Genomic DNA, 21,287 nt, shown 5'->3' with positions numbered 1-21,287 from the left:
CCCCACCCACCTCCCTCCTTCCCTCTTTCTGTTCCCCCCCCATAACCATAATTGTCATTAATTGTCCTCATATCAAAATTGAGTACATAGGATTCATGCTTCTCCATTCTTGTGATGCTTTACTAAGAATAATGTCTTCCACGTCCATCCAGGTTAATATAAACGATGTAAAGTCTCCATTTTTTTTAATGGCTGAATAGTATTCCATGGTATACATATACCACAGCTTGTTAATCCATTCCTGGGTTGGTGGGCATTTAGGCTGTTTCCACATTTTGGTGATTGTAAATTGAGCTGCAATAAACAGTCTAGTACAAGTGTCCTTATGATAAAAGGATTTCTTTCCTTCTGGGTAGATGCCCAGTAATGGGATTGCAGGATCAAATGGGAGGTCTAGGTTGAGTGCTTTGAGGTTTCTCCATACTTCCTTCCAGAAAGGTTGTACTAGTTTGCAGTCCCACCAGCAGTGTAAAAGTGTTCCCTTCTCTCCACATCCACGCCAGCATCTGCAGTTTTGAGATTTTGTGATGTGGGCCGTTCTCACTGGGGTTAGATGATATCTCAGGGTTGTTTTGATTTGCATTTCTCTAATATATAGAGATGATGAACATTTTTTCATGTGTTTGTTAGCCATTCGTCTGTCGTCTTTAGAGAAAGTTCTATTCATGTCTCTTGCCCATTGATATATGGGATTGTTGGCTTTTTTCATGTGGATTAATTTGAGCTCTCTATAGATCCTAGTTATCAAGCTTTTGTCTTGATTGAAAATATGCAACTATCCTTTCCCATTGTGTAGGTTGTCTCTTTGCTTTGGTTATTGTCTCCTTAGCTGTACAGAAGCTTTTCAGTTTAATGAAGTCCCATTTGTTTATTTTTGTTGTTGTTGCAATTGCCATGGCAGTCTTCTTCATGAAGTCTTTCCCCAGGCCAATATCTTCCAGTGTTTTTCCTATGCTTTCTTGGAGGATTTTTATTGTTTCATGCCTTAAATTTAAGTCCTTTATCCATCTTGAATCAATTTTTGTGAGTGGGGAAAGGTGTGGGTCCAGTTTCAGTCTTTTACATGTAGACATCCAGTTCTCCCAACACCATTTATTGGATAGGGAGTCTTTCCCCCAAGGTATGTTCTTGTTTGGTTTATCAAAGATTAGGTGGTTGTAAAATGTTAGTTTCATTTCTTGGTTTTCAATTCGATTCCAAGTGTCTATGTCTCTGTTTTTGTGCCAGTACCATGCTGTCTTGAGCACTATGGCTTTGTAGTACAGACTAAAATCTGGTATGCTGATGCCCCCAGCTTTATTTTTGTTACAGAGAACTGCCTTAGCTATACGGGGTTTTTTCCGGTTCCATACAAAACGCAGAATCATTTTTTCCAAATCTTGAAAGTACGATGTTGGTATTTTGATAGGAACGGCATTGAATAGGTAGATTGCTTTGGGAAGTATAGACATTTTAACAATGTTGATTCTTCCCATCCATGAGCGTGGTATGTTCTTCCATTTGTTAATATCCTCTGCTGTTTCCTTTCTGAGGATTTCATAGTTTTCTTTATAGAGGTCCTTCACCTCCTTCGTTAGGTATACTCCTAGGTATTTCATTTTCTTTGAAACTAAGGTGAAGGGAGTTGTGTCCTTAACTAGCTTCTCATCTTGACTGTTATTAGTGTACACAAAGGCTACTGACTTGTGGACATTGATTTTATATCCTGAAACATTAGTGTATTTTTTTGATGACTTCTAGGAGTCTTGTGGTTGAGTCTTTGGGGTTCTCTAAGTATAAGATCATGTCATCAGCAAAGAGGGAGAGTTTGACCTCCTCTGCTCCCATTTGGATTCCCTTTATTTCCTTGTCTTGCCTAATTATTGGCTAGAACTTCCAGCACTACGTTGAATAGTAAAGGTGACAGAGGACAAGCTTGTCTGGTTCCAGTTCTAAGAGGAAAAGCTTTGAGTTTTACTCCATTCAGTAAAATATTGGCTGTGGGTTTGTCATAGATAGCTTCAATCAGTTTTAGAAATGTGCCACCTATGCCTGTACTCTTCAGTGTTCTAATTAGAAAAGGATGCTGGATTTTATCAAATGCTTTTTCTGCATCTATTGAGAGGATCATGTGATCTTTATTTTTGCCTCTGTTAATATGGTGGATAACGTTTATGGACTTGCGTATGTTAAACCAGCCTTGCATCCCTGGGATGAAGCCTACTTGATCATGACGATTGACTTTTTTGATGATAAGCTGTAATCTATTGGCTAGGATTTTCTTGAGAATTTTTGCGTCTATATTCATGAGTGAGATTGGTCTGAAATTCTCCTTTTTGTTTGGCTCTTTTCCTGGTTTTGGTTATCAGGTTGATGTTTGCTTCATAGAATGTGTTGGGGAAGATTCCTTCTTCCTCAGTTTTTTGGAATAATTTCTGCAGTACAGGAATAAGCTCTTCCTTGAAGGTTTGATAGAATTCTGGAGTGAAGCCATCTGGACCAGGGCATTTTTTGGTTGGAAGATTTTTTATTGTTTCTTTAATCTCAGTGCTTGAAATTGGTCTGTTCAGGAGCTCTATTTCTTCCTGGCTGAGTCTAGGGAGAGGGTGTGATTCCAAATATTGATCCATTTCTTTCACATTGTCAAATTTCTGGGCATAGAGTTTCTGGTAGTATTCAGAGATGATCTCTTGTATCTCTGTGGGATCAGTTGTTATTTCCCCTTTATCATTTCTGATTGAGGTTACTAGAGATTTTACTTTTCTATTCCTCGTTAGTCTGGCCAATGGTTTATCTATTTTATTTATTTTTTCAAAAAACCAACTCCTTGTTTCATTAATTTTTCTGAATGATTCTTTTGTTTTCAATTTCATTGATCTCTGATTTGATTTTGGATATTTCTTTTCTTCTACTGAGTTTAGGCTTAGATTGTTCTTCTTTTTCCAATTCCATAAGATCTCTTGTGAGATTGTTGATGTGCTCTCTTTCTGTTTTTCGAATGTAGGCATATAAAGTGATGAATCTTCCTCTCAAAACTGCTTTTGCAGTATCCCACAGGTTTTGGTAGCTTGTGTCTTCATTGTTGTTATGCTCAAGGAAGTTAATGATTTCCTGTTTTATTTCTTCCTGCACCCATCTGTTATTCAACAGAAGATTGTTTAATTTCCATGCCTTTGGGTGGGGTTGAGCGTTTTTGTTAGAGTTGAGTTCCACCTTTAGTGCCTTATGGTCTGAGAAGATACAAGGTAAAATTTCAATTCTTTTGATTCTGTTGATATTTGTTTTGTGTCCCAGGATATGATCAATTTTGGAGAATGTTCCATGGGGTGATGAGAAGAATGTATATTCTTTATCTTTGGGATGGAGTGTTCTATATGCGTCTATCAAGCACAGTTGTTCTAGGGTCTCATTTAAATCTCTTATATCTTTGTTTAATTTCTGTTTAGAGGATCTGTCCAGCTCTGTAAGAGGAGTGTTAAGGTCCCCTGTTATTATGGTATTATCAGATATCATATTGCTCAGACTGAGTAAGGTCTGTTTCAAGAATCTGGGAGCATTTAAATTGGGTGCATAGATATTTAGAATTGAAATGTCTTCTTGTTGTATTTTTCCGTTGACCAATATAAAGTGACCATCTTTGTCTTTTTTGACTTTAGTTGCTTTAAATCCACATGTATCTGAAAATAAGATTGCAACTCCTCCTTCTGAATTCCATTTGCCTGAAAAATTGTCTTCCAACCCTTGACTCGGAGCTTTAATTTGTCTTTTGAAGCCAGGTGTGTTTCTTGCAGACAGCAAATGGATGGCTTATGTTTTTTAATCCAGTCAACCAATCTATGTCTCTTCAGTGGGGAATTCAAGCCATTAACATTTATTGAAATAATTGATAAGTGTGGTAGTATTCTATTCGTCTTATTTTGTGAGAGTCCATTGCTTAGTTTTATCTTTTGCATCAGTGTGGAGGTTAGGTTCTGTCCTTTAATTTCTGAGTTCTTACTTTGCTGCTGATCATTGTGGTGGTCAGTGTGCAGAACAGGTTGAAGTATTTCCTGTAGAGCTGGTCTTGTTGTGGCAAATTTCCTCAATGTTTGTATATCCGTAAATGATTTGATTTCTCCGTCAATTTTGAAGCTTAGCTTAGCAGGGTACAGAATTCTGGGCTGGAAATTGTTCTGTTTAAGTAGATTAAAGGTAGATGACCATTGTCTTCTTGCTTGGAAAGTTTCATTAGAGAAGTCTGCGGTCACTCTGATGGATTTGCCCCTGTAGGTCAACTGGCGCTTACTCCTGGCAGCTTGCAGAATCTTCTCTTTTGTCTTGACTTTGGACAGGTTCATCACAATGTGTCTTGGAGAAGCTCGGTTAGAGTTGAGGCGACCTGGGGTCCGATAGCCCTCTGAAAGCAGTGTGTCAGAATCTTTGGTGATATTTGGGAAATTTTCTTTTATAATATTGTCTAGTATGGCTTCCATTCCTCTGGGGCATTCTTCTTCCCCTTCTGGAATTCCTATAACTCGTATGTTGGAACGCTTCATAAAGTCCCATAATTCTGACAGTGAATGTTCTGCTTTCTCTCTCTTCTTTTCTGCCTCTTTTACTATCTGAGTTATCTCAAAAACTTTGTCTTCTACCTCTGAAATTCTTTCTTCTGCATGGTCTAACCTGTTGCTGATACTTTCCATTGCATCTTTAAGTTCCCTGATTGACTGTTTCATTTCCTTCAGCTCTGCTATATCCTTTTTATATTCTTCATATCGTTCATCTCTTATTTGATTTTGTTTTTGAATTTCCTTTTGGTTATTTTCCACTTTATTAGCAGTTTCCTTCATTGTTTCCATCATTTCTTTCATTGTTTTCAACATGTGTATTCTAAATTCCCTTTCTGTCATTCCTAACATTTCTGTATAGGTGGAATCCTCTGCAGTAGCTGCCTCATGGTCCCTTGGCGGGGTTGTTCTGGACTGGTTCTTCATGTTGCCTGGAGTTTTCTGCTGATTCTTCCTCATGAGTGATTTCTTTTATCTGTTTCCTTGCCCTAATTTTCCTTTCACTTCCTCTTCCTCTTTAAGTTCTCGTGCCTGTGGAAGTTGCGGGCGGGTTTAGACGGATTGAACTCACGCGACCACTTGCTGGTTTTCCACTGTTATAGTCCTCCTCTTGGGGTCCAGAAGTCTCTCGCTGACTCCCTGTATCCTCTCAGGGGTGATCTTGTTACTGATTTTTAAGTGTCCTTTTCAAATATTAGGAAATGAGTCTGGTCACATATGTTACTCATTTTTTTTCTCAGTTTGTCATTTTTTTTTTTACCTTGTATATGATCTGTAAATATACATAATTTGACCCTAAGGAAAAGATGAGGATGGAGAATGGTGGAAATGAATTGGCAGAAGATCGAGCTCAGTCAAGCTGCTAACCACTTTTTAAATAACAAAAATGACATGACAAAAGTGATACAGTGAAGGAAATATAAAGACCGTATAATATTTAGTTGGTATGATGTGTAATATGCTGATGTAAATATATTCATTTTATATCTTTTTCCCTCTAGAGGTTTTGTCAGCTATGATTAGTGTGCTGTTGGTGTATATACTTATGGGATTCCTCTTATATGAAGCTGTCCAAAGAACTATCCACATGAACTATGAAATAAATGGAGATATAATGCTTATCACCGCAGCTGTTGGAGTTGCAGTTAATATAATGTAAGCTCTGTATTTTTTCACATTATTTTTTTTTTTTTTTGAGACAGGGCCTCAAGCTGTGGCCCTGGGTAGAGTGCTGTGGCATCACAGCTCACAGCAATCTCCAACTCCTGGGCTTAAGCAATTCTCTTGCCTCAGCCTCCCAAGTAGCTGGGACTACAGGTGCCCGCCACAACACCTGGGGCTATTTTTTTGGTTGTAGTTGTCATTGTTGTTTGGCAGGCCCGGGCTGGATTTGAACCCAACCAGCTCTGGTGTATGTGGCTGGCACTTTAGCATCTTGAGCTATAGGCACCAAGCCCACATTAATATTTTCAAGTACTATGAACTTAGAGACTATTGTACATGCATTCAGTAATGGGTAGTGATATTTTCATATTTTTTTTTTTTTTTTTGGCCAGGGCTGGGTTTGAACCCGCAACCTCCGGCATATGGGACCGGCGCCCTACTCCTTGAGACACAGGCGCCGCCCGATATTTTCATATTTTTAAATTAAACACTTTGGACATCATAAATTGCTCATTAGTCTGCTCAGGTATGTTGGAATTTGGCTAACATTCATGAATTTAAGTAAAACAAAGTTTTTTGTTCTTATTGTTTAACTTTTAGAATACTTTTGTGTAAACTAAATTTTTTTTTTAACTACTAACTTTTTGGCGGGTCACAGTGACTCATACCTGTAATCCTAGCACTCTGGGAGGCAAAGGCAGGTGGATTGCTTGAGCTCAGGAGTTTGAGACCAGCCTGAGCAAAAGCAAGACCCTGTCTCTGCTAAAAATAGAAAACTTTGCTGGGTATAGGGGCACTATCTATAGTCCCAGCTACTTGGGAGGCTGAGGCAGGAGAATCACTTGAGCCCAGCGGTTTGAGGTTGCTGTGAGCTAAGCTCAGGCCGTGAAACTCTAGCCTGAGCAATAGAGTGAGACTTTATCTCAAAAACAAACAAAAAAAACTACCAATTTTTTCCTATAAGTTACCACATTTTAAAATTGTGTATTTAACCATTAGACCAGGGGTCAGCAAACTTTTTCTATTATGGATTAGATAGTAAATATTTGAGGCTTTGAGAAATATCCTATCTCTTTCAAAACTATTCAACTCTGTTGTTACAAAACAAAAGCAGCCACACTTAAAAATATAAACAAATGAGCATGGGTGTGTTCCAGTAAAACTTGATATACAAAAAGTATTAGTCAAAAAGGTCTACTGGCCATAGCTGACCAATTGCTGCCCTAGTGGCTTCTCTTTGTACTTAGAATAAAATCTTTATCATAGCCCTTTTAATAAAACTCTGAGTACCTCTCCAGCCATCTCCTAGCACTTTGGCTCACTTTATTCTGACTATAATGGCTGTCTTGCCTCTTTTTCCCAAGTAAATAGAGTACATATTTATCTTAGGGTCTTTGCCCAGCTCCTCTACCTAGAGTACTTATTCCCTGAAACCCTTCAGGTCTCTGCTCAGACAGAATCTGAGAGAGGCCTCTGACCACAATCCCCATCTTCTCCATCCTCTTGGAATGCTTTATGTTTCTTGAAAGCATTTCACATTGTCTAGTTGTACATTATATATGTATACATTTGCTTCTCTGCCTTTTCCCATAAGCTCCATGAGAGGAGGAATATATCTGTCTTACTCAGTTTCGATGCCAGCAACTAGAACAATACTGATAAATAATAAGTGTTCAAATATTAAACAAATGAGTTCCATGTTACCTCATTCATGACTAGTAACAAATATTTTTATCCATAACATTAGGAAAAATAATAATGTTTTCTTTTATTTTTAACAGAATGGGATTTCTGTTGAACCAGTCTGGTCACCATCACTCTCACTCCCACTCCCTGCCTTCAAATTCTCCTACCATAGGTTCTGGGTGTGGACACAGCCAGGATAGCCTGGCAGTGAGAGCTGCATTTGTACATGCTTTGGGGGATTTGGTACAGAGTGTTGGTGTACTAATAGCTGCATACATCATACGATTCAAGGTAATATGATTGCTAATTTTTCTGTTTGAAAATATATTTAATTTCAATTTATATCGGCTGTTTTGCCTCTTTTTCCCAAGTAAAGGGAGCACATATTTATCTTAGGGCTTTGGCCCAGCTCTGTCAACGTTAAAACTAAAGTTGATTGTCTTTCATCAGTATGCTGGACAACAATGCCAATTTTATTCATTTAACATTGATGTAAGCCATCAGTATAGTTCTTTTGTTAGCAGTAAATACAGTGGTACCACCTCATGAGATACTTAATGTGTAGTTGGCCTTGATAGTGTTTTCACTGGATAACTCAGTTTTAAATCTAGTCACTGAACTAGATAGTGAAATGTGCACTGGGCTAGAAATCCAGGGATCTGAGTTTTAATCTTAGCTCTGCAATTAGTACTTCAACCTTGAGGAAGTCCCTCAAAACTCTAAACTTGAGTTCCTTCCTTTTTATTATGACAGGCTTAGATCAAATGGCTACTGAAATTCCTTCCAGAGCTGAATGTGCTAAGGCCTGCCTGTAGTCTCTCTCAGCTATTAAGAAAGCTGGACAGAAGAATTCCTTGAGCCTAGGAGTTTGAGGCCAGCCTGAACAGTATAGTAAGACATTGTCTCTAAAACAAAATCCTTTAAGCTGTTACATTCTGTGATTCTGGGTGGAAGATGTAGAGAAGGCACAGAGAAGAGCAAGCAATTAATCTTCTGGAAATAGGTCCCATGAGGAAAGATATTAACTTTCTAGAAAATAGTGACGATGTTTCTCAATTATAATATCCAGGTTTTAAAGGTATTCTCCAATCCCACTAAAGAAAGCAAAGAACAGGGAATATATGCCTTGCGTTGCTTTATAGTCTGCTTTCTGTCTGTCTACATTTAATCATAAACTTTGATCTATTATCTTTTAGCCAGAATACAAGATTGCTGATCCCATCTGTACATATGTATTTTCATGTCTTGTGGCTTTTACAACATTTCGCATCATATGGGATACAGTAGTTATAATACTAGAAGGTAAGATCTCACTAGTATCCCCATTATGAGTTTATTACTTCTCCAAAGCAAATTGGGAGTCAGGGAAGACAATCTAGGATAAAGTTACATCTGCTTTCTGCTATTAATTGTTAGGCTGTGTACAACACTGCCTTACGTGTACATATGTAACATAAGAATCAATGCATTCTCCCATCAGCCACCCATTTGACCCTTACAGGAGCCAACCAAAGTAGGAAAGGCAAACAATGAGATAAATTACTTCCATTTACAAGCAAGAAAATTGAAGTTCAGGAGGATAATTTACCTTGGTTAAGGTCATACTGCTAATAAATAGTAAATCTAGGACAAGAATGCAACTCTTTTGATTCTCAATGTGGTTATGTTTAGTTGTTTATTCTTTAATTCCCATTTGACTTGGGACTTTGTTATATTTACAACATCCTGCTAATATTACATGTGGCCATGAAAATAAAAGTTCTCGCTAATAGGTTTATCATTACTGAATGTTTGTCCCTTTCTTATTTTTTATTTATTTTTTATTATTATTTTTTAAGACAGAGTCTCACTTTGTCACCCTTGGTAGAGTGCCGTGGTGTCACAGCTCACAGTAACCTCCAGCTCTTGGGCTTAGGCGATTCTTTTGCCTCAGCCTCCCAAGTAGCTGGGACTACAGGTGCCCGCCACAATGCCTGGCTATTTTTTGTTACAGTTTGGCCAGTACTGGGTTTGAATCTGCCACCCTTGGTATATGGGGCCATCGGTCTACTCACTGAGCCACAGGCACCACCCCCTTTCTTTTTTTCCTTTATCCTGGATTGTCAGTTAAATGAAATATTCTAGTTTGATTCTTTTTTAGAATCAAAATGTGATTCTAAAGTGAGAATGAACTTTTTAGTAGGTATTAATCCCTTGTATATATCCTACATTTTTAGTAGAAATATATATGTGCATGGTGTATCTTGAGGTATTGATATATTTTAAAACATCTGTTTAAACTGAATTGGGCAAAGCCATTTATTTTCTTTGAAAAATGTCTTATTGGGTGGCGGCTGTGGCTCAAGGAGTAGGGCGCCGGTCCCATATGCCGGAGGTGGCGGGTTCAAACCCAGTCCCGGCCAAAAAAAAAAAAAACCACAAAAAAAAAAAAAAAATGTCTTATCAGTAATGTAAAACCATTTTTTTCCAAGGTAAACTTCACTTATAAATTATATATTCGTATCTAATAGGGGTACCAAGTCATTTGAACGTAGACTATATCAAAGAAGCCTTGATGAAAATAGAAGATGTATATTCAGTGGAAGATTTAAATATCTGGTCTCTTACTTCAGGAAAATCTACTGCCATTGTTCACATACAGCTAAGTATGTTTCTGATAGTAAATGTAGACCTGGGGTTGGTGAATTTCTAACTTTAGAGTTAAACATCTGTGCTTGTAATTAAGTACGAAGACTTATCTCCTGAAAAGACTTGTCTTAAGGGAGGGGTGAGGCCCTTCAGAAAGTAAGCTGTAGATCATATTAATTATCAGAACAATAATTTTTGATACCTTTGAAAATGAGGCATTACAAATTGATGTTTTCAGATTAAAGGCATTAAAATATATTTTACATGCTCTTTTCTACACAGGAAATGCTAGATTATTACGTTTTTTATTTCTTTAAAGCATTTTGCAGATATTGTTTTCATTATATTTTTGTCAAAATAATATACATATATGTATGAAGTTTATTTTTAAAAGGGCAAAAAATATTTTTGATGACAGGCCTATAAGTGATGTCTAGTATTCTTTCTCAGAATGGACTGAAGAGATTGGAATAATGAGAAGCCATAATAGATATGTAAACTGGCATACTTCCTACCAGAGTAGCTTAGAGAGGGTAGAAATCAGACAAATAAAAATACACTCACAGTATAAGGTTGTTTTTTCACTGATGTGTAACTATGTACAATGAATAGTAATGATTTTTTTTTTTTTGATATTGCAGTTCCTGGAAGTTCATCTAAATGGGAGGAAGTACAATCCAAAGCAAACCATTTATTATTGAACACATTTGGCATGTATAAATGTACTATTCAGCTTCAGAGTTACAGGCAAGACATGGACAGAACTTGTGCAAATTGCCAGAGTTCCAGTCCCTAATTTTATATATTTTGGGGACTGCTGCCTTATTATCTTGTAGTCACAGACTTGAGAGCAATAAATGCAAACCCAAATGAGAAAATGGGATCCCTGACAGCTCCATCCATATCAAGTACCAGTCTCTCAGTCACCCCAGCCTGACAGTGCTAGTCTCTGTTTAATGATAAAATGAGACTTCACCATGATTTTCAAGTGAAGATATTTTCAAAACATTGTTTACAGAATGAGACATGACTCTACGGATACCTCATAGAAGACAATCCAAGATCATACTTCATCAATTTGGCAGAATACTTGTCTTAAAGGAAGCATCAAGAATTCAGTATTTGCATTTAAAAATACTTTTTAAAGGCCATTTTATATCAAGCCAATGCTGGAACACTGAATTTTTAAATTATGTGACCTTGACACCCAGCTTCTGGAATTGCTGCTCTCTTTTTATGGAAGTTATTTCTCAACAGATTTCAGAAAGTACTAATTATCCAGAGAATGGAATAAGCATGTATTCCTAAGTGTTTCAGAAATGTTTTATTTCACAAATAAGTATTAATATAGTTATACTTTTAAACAAGTTTTTCCAGATGCTACAGGGCTTTGAATCTCAAAATTAACATTATTAATTATATGTAATCTTAGAACCAAATCTTTACCTATTGTGGTCACTGTTATTAAATTATTTAGCAAATATTTTCAATATTAATCTAAATGACAGAAGTTAGTCTTAAACTCAAATTACTATATGATGATTTAAACAAAATAAAGTAGCAAGGATGGAATATGGAGTTTCAGATTTGTGTCTCCCCCAAATCACTTTGATTGTTCTTGGAATTATCTTAAAAATAGCAAGAGAGTACAAAAGGTAAACAGTGATCCTCTGTCCTTTGAAGAATGGCAACAATTTGTATGAAAAGTTTGGTACCTTGATTTCTGCCTCCATACCAAATAATCTATGTTTGTCTTTCAGGGTGAAACTAAGGTTTAGTTTGTAATACTTTTACATGTAGAGTAACCACATTATTCCAGAGAGAACTTCTGTTTTGCAATGTGGGTTAGAGATTCTCTGTAAAACCTAAGATATAATTTTGAGATTTTTCCAACAATACCATAGCAGAATAGTCCAAAGGAGTTGGGAGAAGATAATGCTTGAAAAAGCAGAAATGTAAAGGGTTTTTGACCAAATGTGTGTGTTTAAAAGCACTAGGGCAGCAATTCTCAACCCGTGGGTCGTGACCCACAGGAACTGTATTTAAGGGCTGTGGCATTAGGAAGGTTGAGAACCACTGCACTAGGGTGTGTTTGGAGATAAGTTTCCAAACTGAAGTCAACATAATCGGTAACAGTTGTGTTAAAGAGGCAGCTTTGATTATTCCTGTTTCATTTTGCAATCACTGATTTTGAGTTACTTATGCACACTGGGAGTCCCTTTTCAATAGGGACAGTTTCTTATACTAAGAATGGACATGTTTCTTGGGCTCCTCAGAGAATCAGTAGATTGACAATGTATCCAGAAAGTTGTGAGTGGAAATTTGAGATAGGCATGACTTAATGTAAATGAAGAATAAGAAACACATTTCATCTTTCTCCCAAGTACCTTCCTATATGTAAACCTAAGGTAAGAAAACCTGGACTTAAAAAAAGATTATTGGGAGTTAATGGTATCCAAAAAAGGATTGATGGTACCTAATAAAACCCAATAGATGTTGAATTGAATTGAATTGAAATTTTACTTTATGGGATTCTTATAAAGTTATTTAAAATAATGATTTGAGCCAGGCGACTCAAGGATTACAGGTGGCTCACACCTGTAATCCTAGCATTCTGGAAGGCTGAGGCAAGTGTATTGCTTGAGCTTACAAGTTCTAGACCAGCCTGAGCAAGAGCAAGACCTCATCTTTACTAAAAATAGAAAAACTGAGGCAAGAGAATCACTTGCACCCAAGAGTTGGAGGTTGCTGTGAGCTATGATGACGCCATGGCACTCTACCTAGGGCAATAGCTCGAGACTCTGTCTCAAAAAAAAAAAAAAAGAAGTTATTAAAAAAAATGATTTGAATTTCTCTAAAATTTCCAGGGGTCCTCAAACTACGGCCCATGGGCCACATGAGGCGGTGTGATTGTATTTGTTCCCGTTTTGTTTTTTTACTTCAAAATAAGATACGTGCAATGTGCATAGGAATTTGTTCATAGTTTGTTTTTTTTCTTAAACTATAGTCTGGCCCTCCAACAGTCTGAAGGACAGTGAACTGGCCCCCTGTTTAAAAAGTTTGAGGATCCCTGGACTATTTATGACCAAATACTCTTACATATAAAAGGCAAGTAAGAACAAATGAGAGCTATTTTGTAGATACCTGAACTTTTCTGGACTTTGGGTATCTAGCAAGAGAAAGGAAAAAATTATACATTATTCACTATTATACTTGTTTCTTGTAAACTTTCCCTTATCTTTAAAGGCAGATCTTGCTTTTCATATCAGCCTATTCCTTAAAAAGTTATTTGAAAAAGCTAAAATTCATTTGAGGATTAAAAAGGATCCTTTTGCAAATTACAGAAACCTTGAAAACTTTTGTAAATCTTTAACAGTCATATTCCTTAAAGTGAGGTATGCATGAAGTTTCCTGTGCTTTGTTTTTGTAGCAAGAACTATAGATTTTGTGTTTGTACTTTATTGAGGCCATTAGATTGGGGAATTGATAGATTTCACTTTTGTAATTTGACAAAACCCACAGAGAAGGACAACTTCTCTTCTTAACTTAGGAGAGACTGCACAGGTTCTGACAAAGATTGTTTGGTCTGTCCTTCACTAGTTGAGCTACAACCATGGGTTACACTTCACCGCTGAGTTCACAAAGAGGTATTGCCCTATAAAAGCAGAGGCTGAGTTGGACAAGCATGTAACATTGTTAATTTTGCACTGGTAGGACAACAGAACAGATCATGTTAAAACTTGGCAGTTCTTCAGTGTAATATATTTGAATTAATATTTGCAAATAATCAGAGTTACCTTGTGCACGTAAACCTGTTTCACAACTCTTGGGCAGATGCAGCCTTTTGATTTAGGAAAACTCTTGTTTCACTAGCAAGTATGCTGCCTTTGAAATCTAATGAGAATACAGTTGAACAAGGCATATTTCAGAGGGCTTTGATATGTAAAACTAGAAGCTATCGTAAGTCCTATATATGTTTCCACTAGCTATGTAATGTGAGCACAGGTGTTCACATTTGTAATTTCCACTAATTTGTAATTAGTATTGTTTGCTAAATCACTGGGTTTTTTTATTTCATTGTTTTCTTTTCAACTTTGGGTGCTTTATTTCCACTCTGTAAAACTAATTTTCCAGATCTCAGAAATCTCAGTGTTCTATTTCTTGAAGCCAAATGTCACAGCTGACAGTGTTTGTCTTCAGTGGAATTTTCCCATAATTAGACATAGTCAACATCACATACCTTTTAATGTGAGGAGTCATCCAGAGAAAAGGAACCACTTAGAAATGTATTTCCAGGTGGGAAAGAACCTTTTTTTACTTTTTTTTTTTTTTTTTAAAGAACCTTTTTTAACTGTTCTTATACAGATTTCTCTGCACACTAAACTTCACAGAGTAAGTGTATTAGGAATAGACTGTACTGTGCAGCCACAGTGAAGATCGTTGCTAATAAGACTTTGGGTTACGTTCTCAAATGACCATTCTTACAGCCTTTATATTAATCATCCAGTTCTGAAACAATCTTCAGTTAGCTAAATTTTTTCTTTGTATGCATTTATATTGTTTCAACATAATGAATAAAGTGTTCTTACAGAATTTGAGCCCCTTTGAGATACAGTTTTCAGCCATTTTGCTGTTGACTCTGCCTTGTATATAGTAAATTTAAAGTTACAGAATGTGTTCCTAGATATAAGATTCGTTCATTTAGTTCAGTTTGTCTTTGAACCATGCTTAGCTCACGAACCAGTCAGGGATTAGTCATAAATGAACAGTGACACTTTGTCATACGCTGTGTCGAAGGGCGGCAAGTCTTATCTCCATATAATTAATGAAGTTTCATATCTCTGTAGTCAAAATACCGTTTGCACACCCTAACCCAAGATCTGTCATACCGTTTGCACACCCTAACCCAAGATCTGTCATGTGAATCCTGTTAGCCAGGCCTTCAGATTTGTTTTACTGATTGCCTATTGAATATATTTTTGATGTTGGTGGGAGCATGCAAATTGGAGAGAAGAAAAATTATTGTAGGAGTTCCTTCATGTTGAATTATGTGTGTGCATTCAGGCCAGACAGTCACTGAATTCTTGCTTACAAAGATTTTAACCTGGTCTTCCAATCATATTGTGAGGACCAACAAACATTCTCTGAGTTTTGGTTAAGACTGGAAAACATATGGAGATTATCCCAGTTAAATCTATGATAGTGTCTATTTAAATAGTGCAATTAAGTATATTCACAAATAACTGCAACACAAAATTGAAATGTGCCAGTATGTCAGCTTTCTATCTGGAAGATACTGTATATTTGGAATGCTTATACTTCTCTAAATAAATGTTATTAAATAAGCCATATCACAGATTAAGAAATTGTATATACTTTTCTATATGCCCCTTTAGAAACCAGGTATTTTGCATATGATTGACTTTAGAAAGATTTTGAAGCTGGGGTTTGTCCATGTAATTATATCAAATTATATGTATATGTACTGTATTTGCAGTTTTCAAATTGTAATTTCCTATGCATTTATTAAATAAAGTATTGTTTTGCCATGTGGTTTATTAACAAGTGAAAATGTACAGTCCCTTAATTTTTTGCTCTTTTTATTGAACAAATAATACTAGTAGACCTAGAAACATATTTTTCTTAAAAAGAAAGCTTTTGGAAAAATAAGTTATAACCTCTCTAGTTTTATAATCTCAGATTATAATACTTTCTGGAAAAAATCTTCTAGATAGGAAAAAAGATGTTAAAAGAACTCTTCTCTTTTGGCGTGGGTAACTTGTAACATTCCTATAGTCCCTGCAACAATGGCAGAAAAAGAAAGAAGACAATAGTGTGGGCCAGGGTCAGGAAACTATACCTCACAGACCCAATCTGGCCTGCAGCCTGTTTTGTTTGTCCCAAGAGCTAAGAATGGCTTTTGCGTTTTGGTTTCAATATAAGTAGGATAAAAATAACTTTAAATAAATTTAATTGTCCATAAATAGTTTTTGGAACACAGTATATTCATTTAATTAGGTGTTGTCTGTGGCCACTCATGCTGCTTCGGCAGAGTTGAGAAGTTATGACAAATATAAAATATTTACTGTCTGGCCCTTTATAGGAAAAGTTTGACAACTCCTGCTGCAGACTGTTGTACTATATTGAGGGTAGAACAGCATATGTGGATGCAATAAACTCTTCTGGAGCCTGCTTAGAAGATTTCATGACTAGCAAATCTGAGCCCATCTGAGGCACCAAAGGTTCTTTCTCTACCTTGACCTTATTTATCTTTCTTTACTCCCCTTTGGGTTGGGGGCTGAATATAAGAGTACCAAGATTTCAATATTATTCATGTATCATATGTTCTGTCTAACATTACTAGCAAAGCAGTTTTCTTCCCAGCAACACCATGATCACCAGGATCATTTAAGTATAATTTACAACTTTAAAGCTTATTGATATTTTTAGATTTTTCATGTGTTATAACAAAAAAATAAAGGAAATAAAAATATGTATAGAATACCTTATGTAGTTTGTGCCAACTGGGAGCTCACAAATGAAAAAATCACATTTTATCTGCAAAATAAGATGAAAATTGGTTATATGTTCTTTAAAGTTTACGAGTTTCCTAGGAATAGACAACTATTTTAAAAGGAATAATAAAATATAGTTGTAAATAAGATATTCTAGTAAATACTGAGATGTTGCACTTTTTGATTATCTACCTTGCTATACTTTGATGGGTTTTTTTTTTTTTCTGTATCACATGTTGACTATTTATTTGGGGTAACAGTCTTATAAGCTCTCATTTATACTAAACTGTTTTATTTAATATATTCATAGAATAATATTTTTGGTTATATTTCTACTCTATTGTGGTCTCATTGTAATTGCTATAAACTGTGAAGTAAACTACACATAAATAGGAAGTATGAAGCCCTGTGACTAAATATAATCTCTACATGAATTATGTGTTTAAGATTAGGGATTTTAAAAATCCAACCTCAGTGGCATATCACCAAATATATCATTTTCACAGTATTCTGGCTTAACAGGCTCTCATGTGATCTTTACAGAGCATTACAAACTATAAAACTTGGCCATAGAAGTAATACCCAATAAACACGAAAATGATACTTTGTGAATTGCCAAATAGCTTTCCGTATTTCCTCTGCTTTTCCAGAATTTGTTCTGGTTTGATTTTCAGATTCCCACTGTCACTTGCCAGTTTTTGCACATTGATTTGTTGTTTGCTGGGGTGATTTTTAACACTTTTATTCACTTTAACAAAATGTTGGCATTATGGAAAAAATGTGGGTTGGTTTTTCTCCAAAATATATTGAGCTATTTCTTGGTAAGAGATTGGGATATTTTTTAATAGGAAATTGTTAGAAGACATCATGAAAGCAACTCTTGTCCCAGAGCAAGACAGACAACCTCTGCTTCCTTGACATTCCTAGGATTTGAAGATCTGACTCCACTTCCTTTCTAAAGGAAACCTGCTAACAGTTTTAATGGTTACAGAGATATTTGTCTTTGAACAGTGATCACAGTGAATGTTTGACCTCAGTCAGGGCATAAATAAAGATTGGAGTAAAGGTAGGAAATGTTTCCATTCTTTTATCTGTCATGCTTACCTGGGAAGACCATAGGGAAAATCCTGGTCCAAAAGGTTCTTACTAGTTTGTAGCTTGACTGAAGTTTCAGCATTATCAGAACACAAGCCTATTCTATCCTTTCTTTGCTTTATATAAGAATGTTTTCCAAAGTCTGAGTTATTTTTAAAATCCCTAAGACAGAGTGTTATATAATTTAGTATATTAGTCATTGATGTACATTTGGTTTTAGAAGCTTTTCTTCTCTTTTAAGATAACAGGATACTGAAATTGGGACATCTCAAAAAGTTGATTCAATTATTTAGAAATAGTTGCTTTATAAGTGGATTTGAATATTTCCAAATGGTATCAATTTCATAGTCAACCAAGGATTTTTTCTTAAGCATGTAAGTATGGGAAAATATTTATTTATGTATTTTTTTTATTTCAAATTAGTAAGAGGGGACAACCAACCAGGTCAAATTGATATTTGATTTGTTAGGTAGAGTCCTTCTTGTAGTTATGTCTCACATTCAAAAGGTGTGCCACACATCCCCACGTTGCCCATGCAATGGAAGCACCCTTCCCTACCTCCCCTGAACCAAGGATTTTTGAAAGCCATCTCCCTGCCACTGAACGTGCTATGGAAATGGAGTACAAAACTGCTGTGAATTTTAAATTTAACAAGAAATAAGACAATGTTATGTTTTTAGAGGGCATCTTGGGCCTTACCCTCACTTCTACAGATGTAACGTCATACTTGTCTCCCATTAGGGAGAGCTTCAAGAACCATCACCAGTAGTAGGATAAAGTCCATCTTCTTCATAATGACATCAGAGGCCTGATCTGGTCACTACTTACCAGACTACCACAAAGTTCCCACCTTGCACCACCACCACGTCCTATGTCCCATGTGTGAGCTGCGCAAACTACAGTCAGCTTCGGTTAACCAGAGAAATAAATAATTGCCAGCACTTACTGAGCCCTCACTACATTCCAGACACTGCTGTGCACTTTATATGTAGTCCTCATGATGGTGCTGTGAGGAACATTACAATCCTCACAAGGAGAGTGTAAGTAAATTGCCCAACGTCATATGGGTAGATTTGTAACCCAGGATAGAAGGTCACAGACAACTCTTAAATAAAGAAATAACTAGTAACATGTAATACAAAATTTACTATGTTTCTTGAGTTCTTGTTTTTTGGGATACCAGAATAATACTGAATCAGGTCCCACAAGCTCCTCTGATCATCCCTTCCTCTCTCCTCAGCCCTCACAGCCATGACTGGAAAGCGCTGGGACCTGAGCCACAGAGGCTGGGCTGGGCGCCTCTTGGCCAGCCACTGCTTCACTGCCAGACTTTACACTTCCTTATTCACACCTGGTCTTGTTGTGAGGGGAAGGGGCAGTGGCATGTTACAGTCAACATGCTACAGCATCTGCTGGTCATAGCAGTCCCTCCAATCTTAAATCAATGCACGTATGGTTGGAGAAAGGGAGGGTAATTCAGGGAGAAGCCATCACCAGGACAGGGTGGAGACAAACAGCTCAGAAATGCACAGAGAATGTGAACCCATTGCAAACAAAAGCACAATCCTCTGGTAATTCACAGAAATATCCAGGAAATCTTTGAACTTCTCACAAGTCACAGATGTAAGGGTTAAATAAAACTGATTCATCTTGATTGGGGGTGGGGTAAGCAGTTGATATCTGGGTTAATGACTAGGTAGCTGCAAACCAAATGTTTACATGCTTTCCTTGTGAGATCACATAGATACAGGCTCTTCTCAGTCCAGGTTGCCTGGGCTTCCATCCTGGCTCTCCCTCCTGAGCAGTGCAATTTTGGGAAAGTCACTGAACTTCTCTGTGCTTCAGTTTCTCCATCTGAAAATGGGGATAATAAATGTCCCTACCTAATGTGACTTTTATGGAGATTAAAGAAGCTATATTACAAATGTGCTGAGAACACACAAAACTCAAATGCCAGCTATTATCACTATGAGTTAACTTTTTACAAATGTACTACCTGTTACTATTTTCTGCCTAACTAATGGAGGATTGCCTTATCTTACAGCACCCCAAACAAGGCACATTTTATCCTCGATACTTTGCCTCCCCCTTTATCTGGAAGATCTTTCCCCCTATTTCTTTAACTCACTAAAACCAACTGCCCCTAAAGACACTATTCCAAAAGCATCATCTGCAAGAACACTTTCCTGCTCTCCCTGTGTGAGTTAGAAGCTTTCCTCTGCTCCATCATCTGGTGACCACAGACAGCCACCACTGCCCAGTAATCACAAGCAGGACCTAGGTCTTCTCTTTGAATCTCCAGTGTGGGAGACACAGGAGGGCTGGATGAATGTTCCCACAGTTAGAAATTACACATTCATTACATATCTATTTTTGCACAGTAAATTTTGAAAAAGCCCTAAGAACTCCCTCTGTCAATGTACTAATCTCTTTCCTATAATGTAACTGAAACCCTATCATAAAGCTTTTCTATAAAAATACTCTTGATTGGTCATCTCCAAATTACAAAGAATTGGGTTTTTATATTTAGAGTATGTGTAGTTATGCTATAGCTATGCAAGTCTTTATGGTTGTTTTCTTTATCCATTTAAGATTGCAACAAAAAAATTAGATACCTTTCTGAAATGCCTCAGATAATTATATAATTAATTACAACTAAATTAGTGTTAATAGCCCAGCAGTTATTATAGAACATGATAATATCTGAGGCCACTGGTAGTGCTAAGCTGGTTCCTGACAATTCTAGCCTTGCTGATGACAGCTTGTTTTCATAAAAAACTTTCTTTTTAAAGGCTGAATCAATAACGTGATTCCTTTCAGCTTGAAATTAAGTAATAGTTCACACTACTTTCAAAGTATTAATGGATTTTAAAATCAATAATCTAGGCTGGGCATGAAGGCTCATGCCTATAATTGCAGCACTTCGGGATGCTGAGGTGAAAGGATTGTTTGAAGCCAGGAGTTTGAAACCAGCCTAGGCAACATAGCAACATCCTGTCTCTACAAAAAATTAAAAACCCTAGTACTCAGAAGACTGTGGCAGGAGAATTACTTGAGCCCAGAAATTTGAGGCTTCAATGAGCTATGCTTATGCTACTGCACTCTAGCCTGAGTGTCAAGAGTAAAACCCTGTCTCAAAAAAAAAAAAAAATCTATTCTTCAATATCCTTCTTAAAAAAAAAAAAATCAATAATTTTTATCCTTACTTTATTCTTATTTAACCAAGTATATACAAATACAGCAGAACCTCCATAGTTGACTACCTACCTACAATGACCACCTCCTTAAGTTGACCTACGTTTTATAGACCAGACATGCACCACATGTACATATCAGCACAGTAGGCCTAGTTCCTTATGTTGACAACCTCCATAAATTGACCAGTTTGTTACAGAGTTTCTACTCTACATTGTATTAAAAGATAGAAGAAATGATTCTGGTTCCAGCTTTGCTAAGTGTGTCTCATTGGACAAGTTACTCCTTTGTTGAGCCTCAGTCTGGCTGTCTGATTATATATTTATTATTAATAATAATTGGTTGTTTAGTACTATAGATGCCATGCACTGTTCTAAAGCTTTTGTGGTATTAATTTAGTAAACCCCACCAATCAGCCCTGTGAGTTATGATTATCTCTATTAACGGATGAGGAAACTGATGCAGAGAAAGGTTAAGT

General features: G+C 36.6%; 1 protein-coding gene across 5 annotated transcripts in view; it reads left to right on the top strand.

The window, feature by feature from the left end:
- The window catches only part of SLC30A4 (solute carrier family 30 member 4), a 37,743-nt gene extending 26,861 nt beyond the window's left edge, over window positions 1-10,882 (top strand). For 3 of the 5 annotated variants that reach the window (XM_053595391.1, XM_053595389.1, XM_053595390.1), the window contains 5 exons: window positions 5,528-5,681; window positions 7,472-7,667; window positions 8,573-8,678; window positions 9,887-10,021; window positions 10,646-10,882. In XM_053595391.1, the coding sequence (XP_053451366.1) occupies window positions 5,528-5,681; window positions 7,472-7,667; window positions 8,573-8,678; window positions 9,887-10,021; window positions 10,646-10,800 (746 nt within the window). In that variant the 3' untranslated portion in view covers window positions 10,801-10,882. Of the gene's footprint in view, window positions 1-5,527; window positions 5,682-7,471; window positions 7,668-8,572; window positions 8,679-9,886; window positions 10,022-10,645 lie in introns of those variants that run through there. The other 2 variants (XM_053595392.1, XM_053595393.1) reach the window with 2 other exon arrangements.
- Window positions 10,883-21,287: the final 10,405 nt, after the last annotated feature.

The sequence above is a fragment of the Nycticebus coucang genome, chromosome 6 (assembly GCF_027406575.1).
Source record: "Nycticebus coucang isolate mNycCou1 chromosome 6, mNycCou1.pri, whole genome shotgun sequence".
NCBI classification, from domain to species: domain Eukaryota; kingdom Metazoa; phylum Chordata; class Mammalia; order Primates; family Lorisidae; genus Nycticebus; species Nycticebus coucang.
This window is presented reverse-complemented; position numbering and strand designations above follow the sequence as displayed.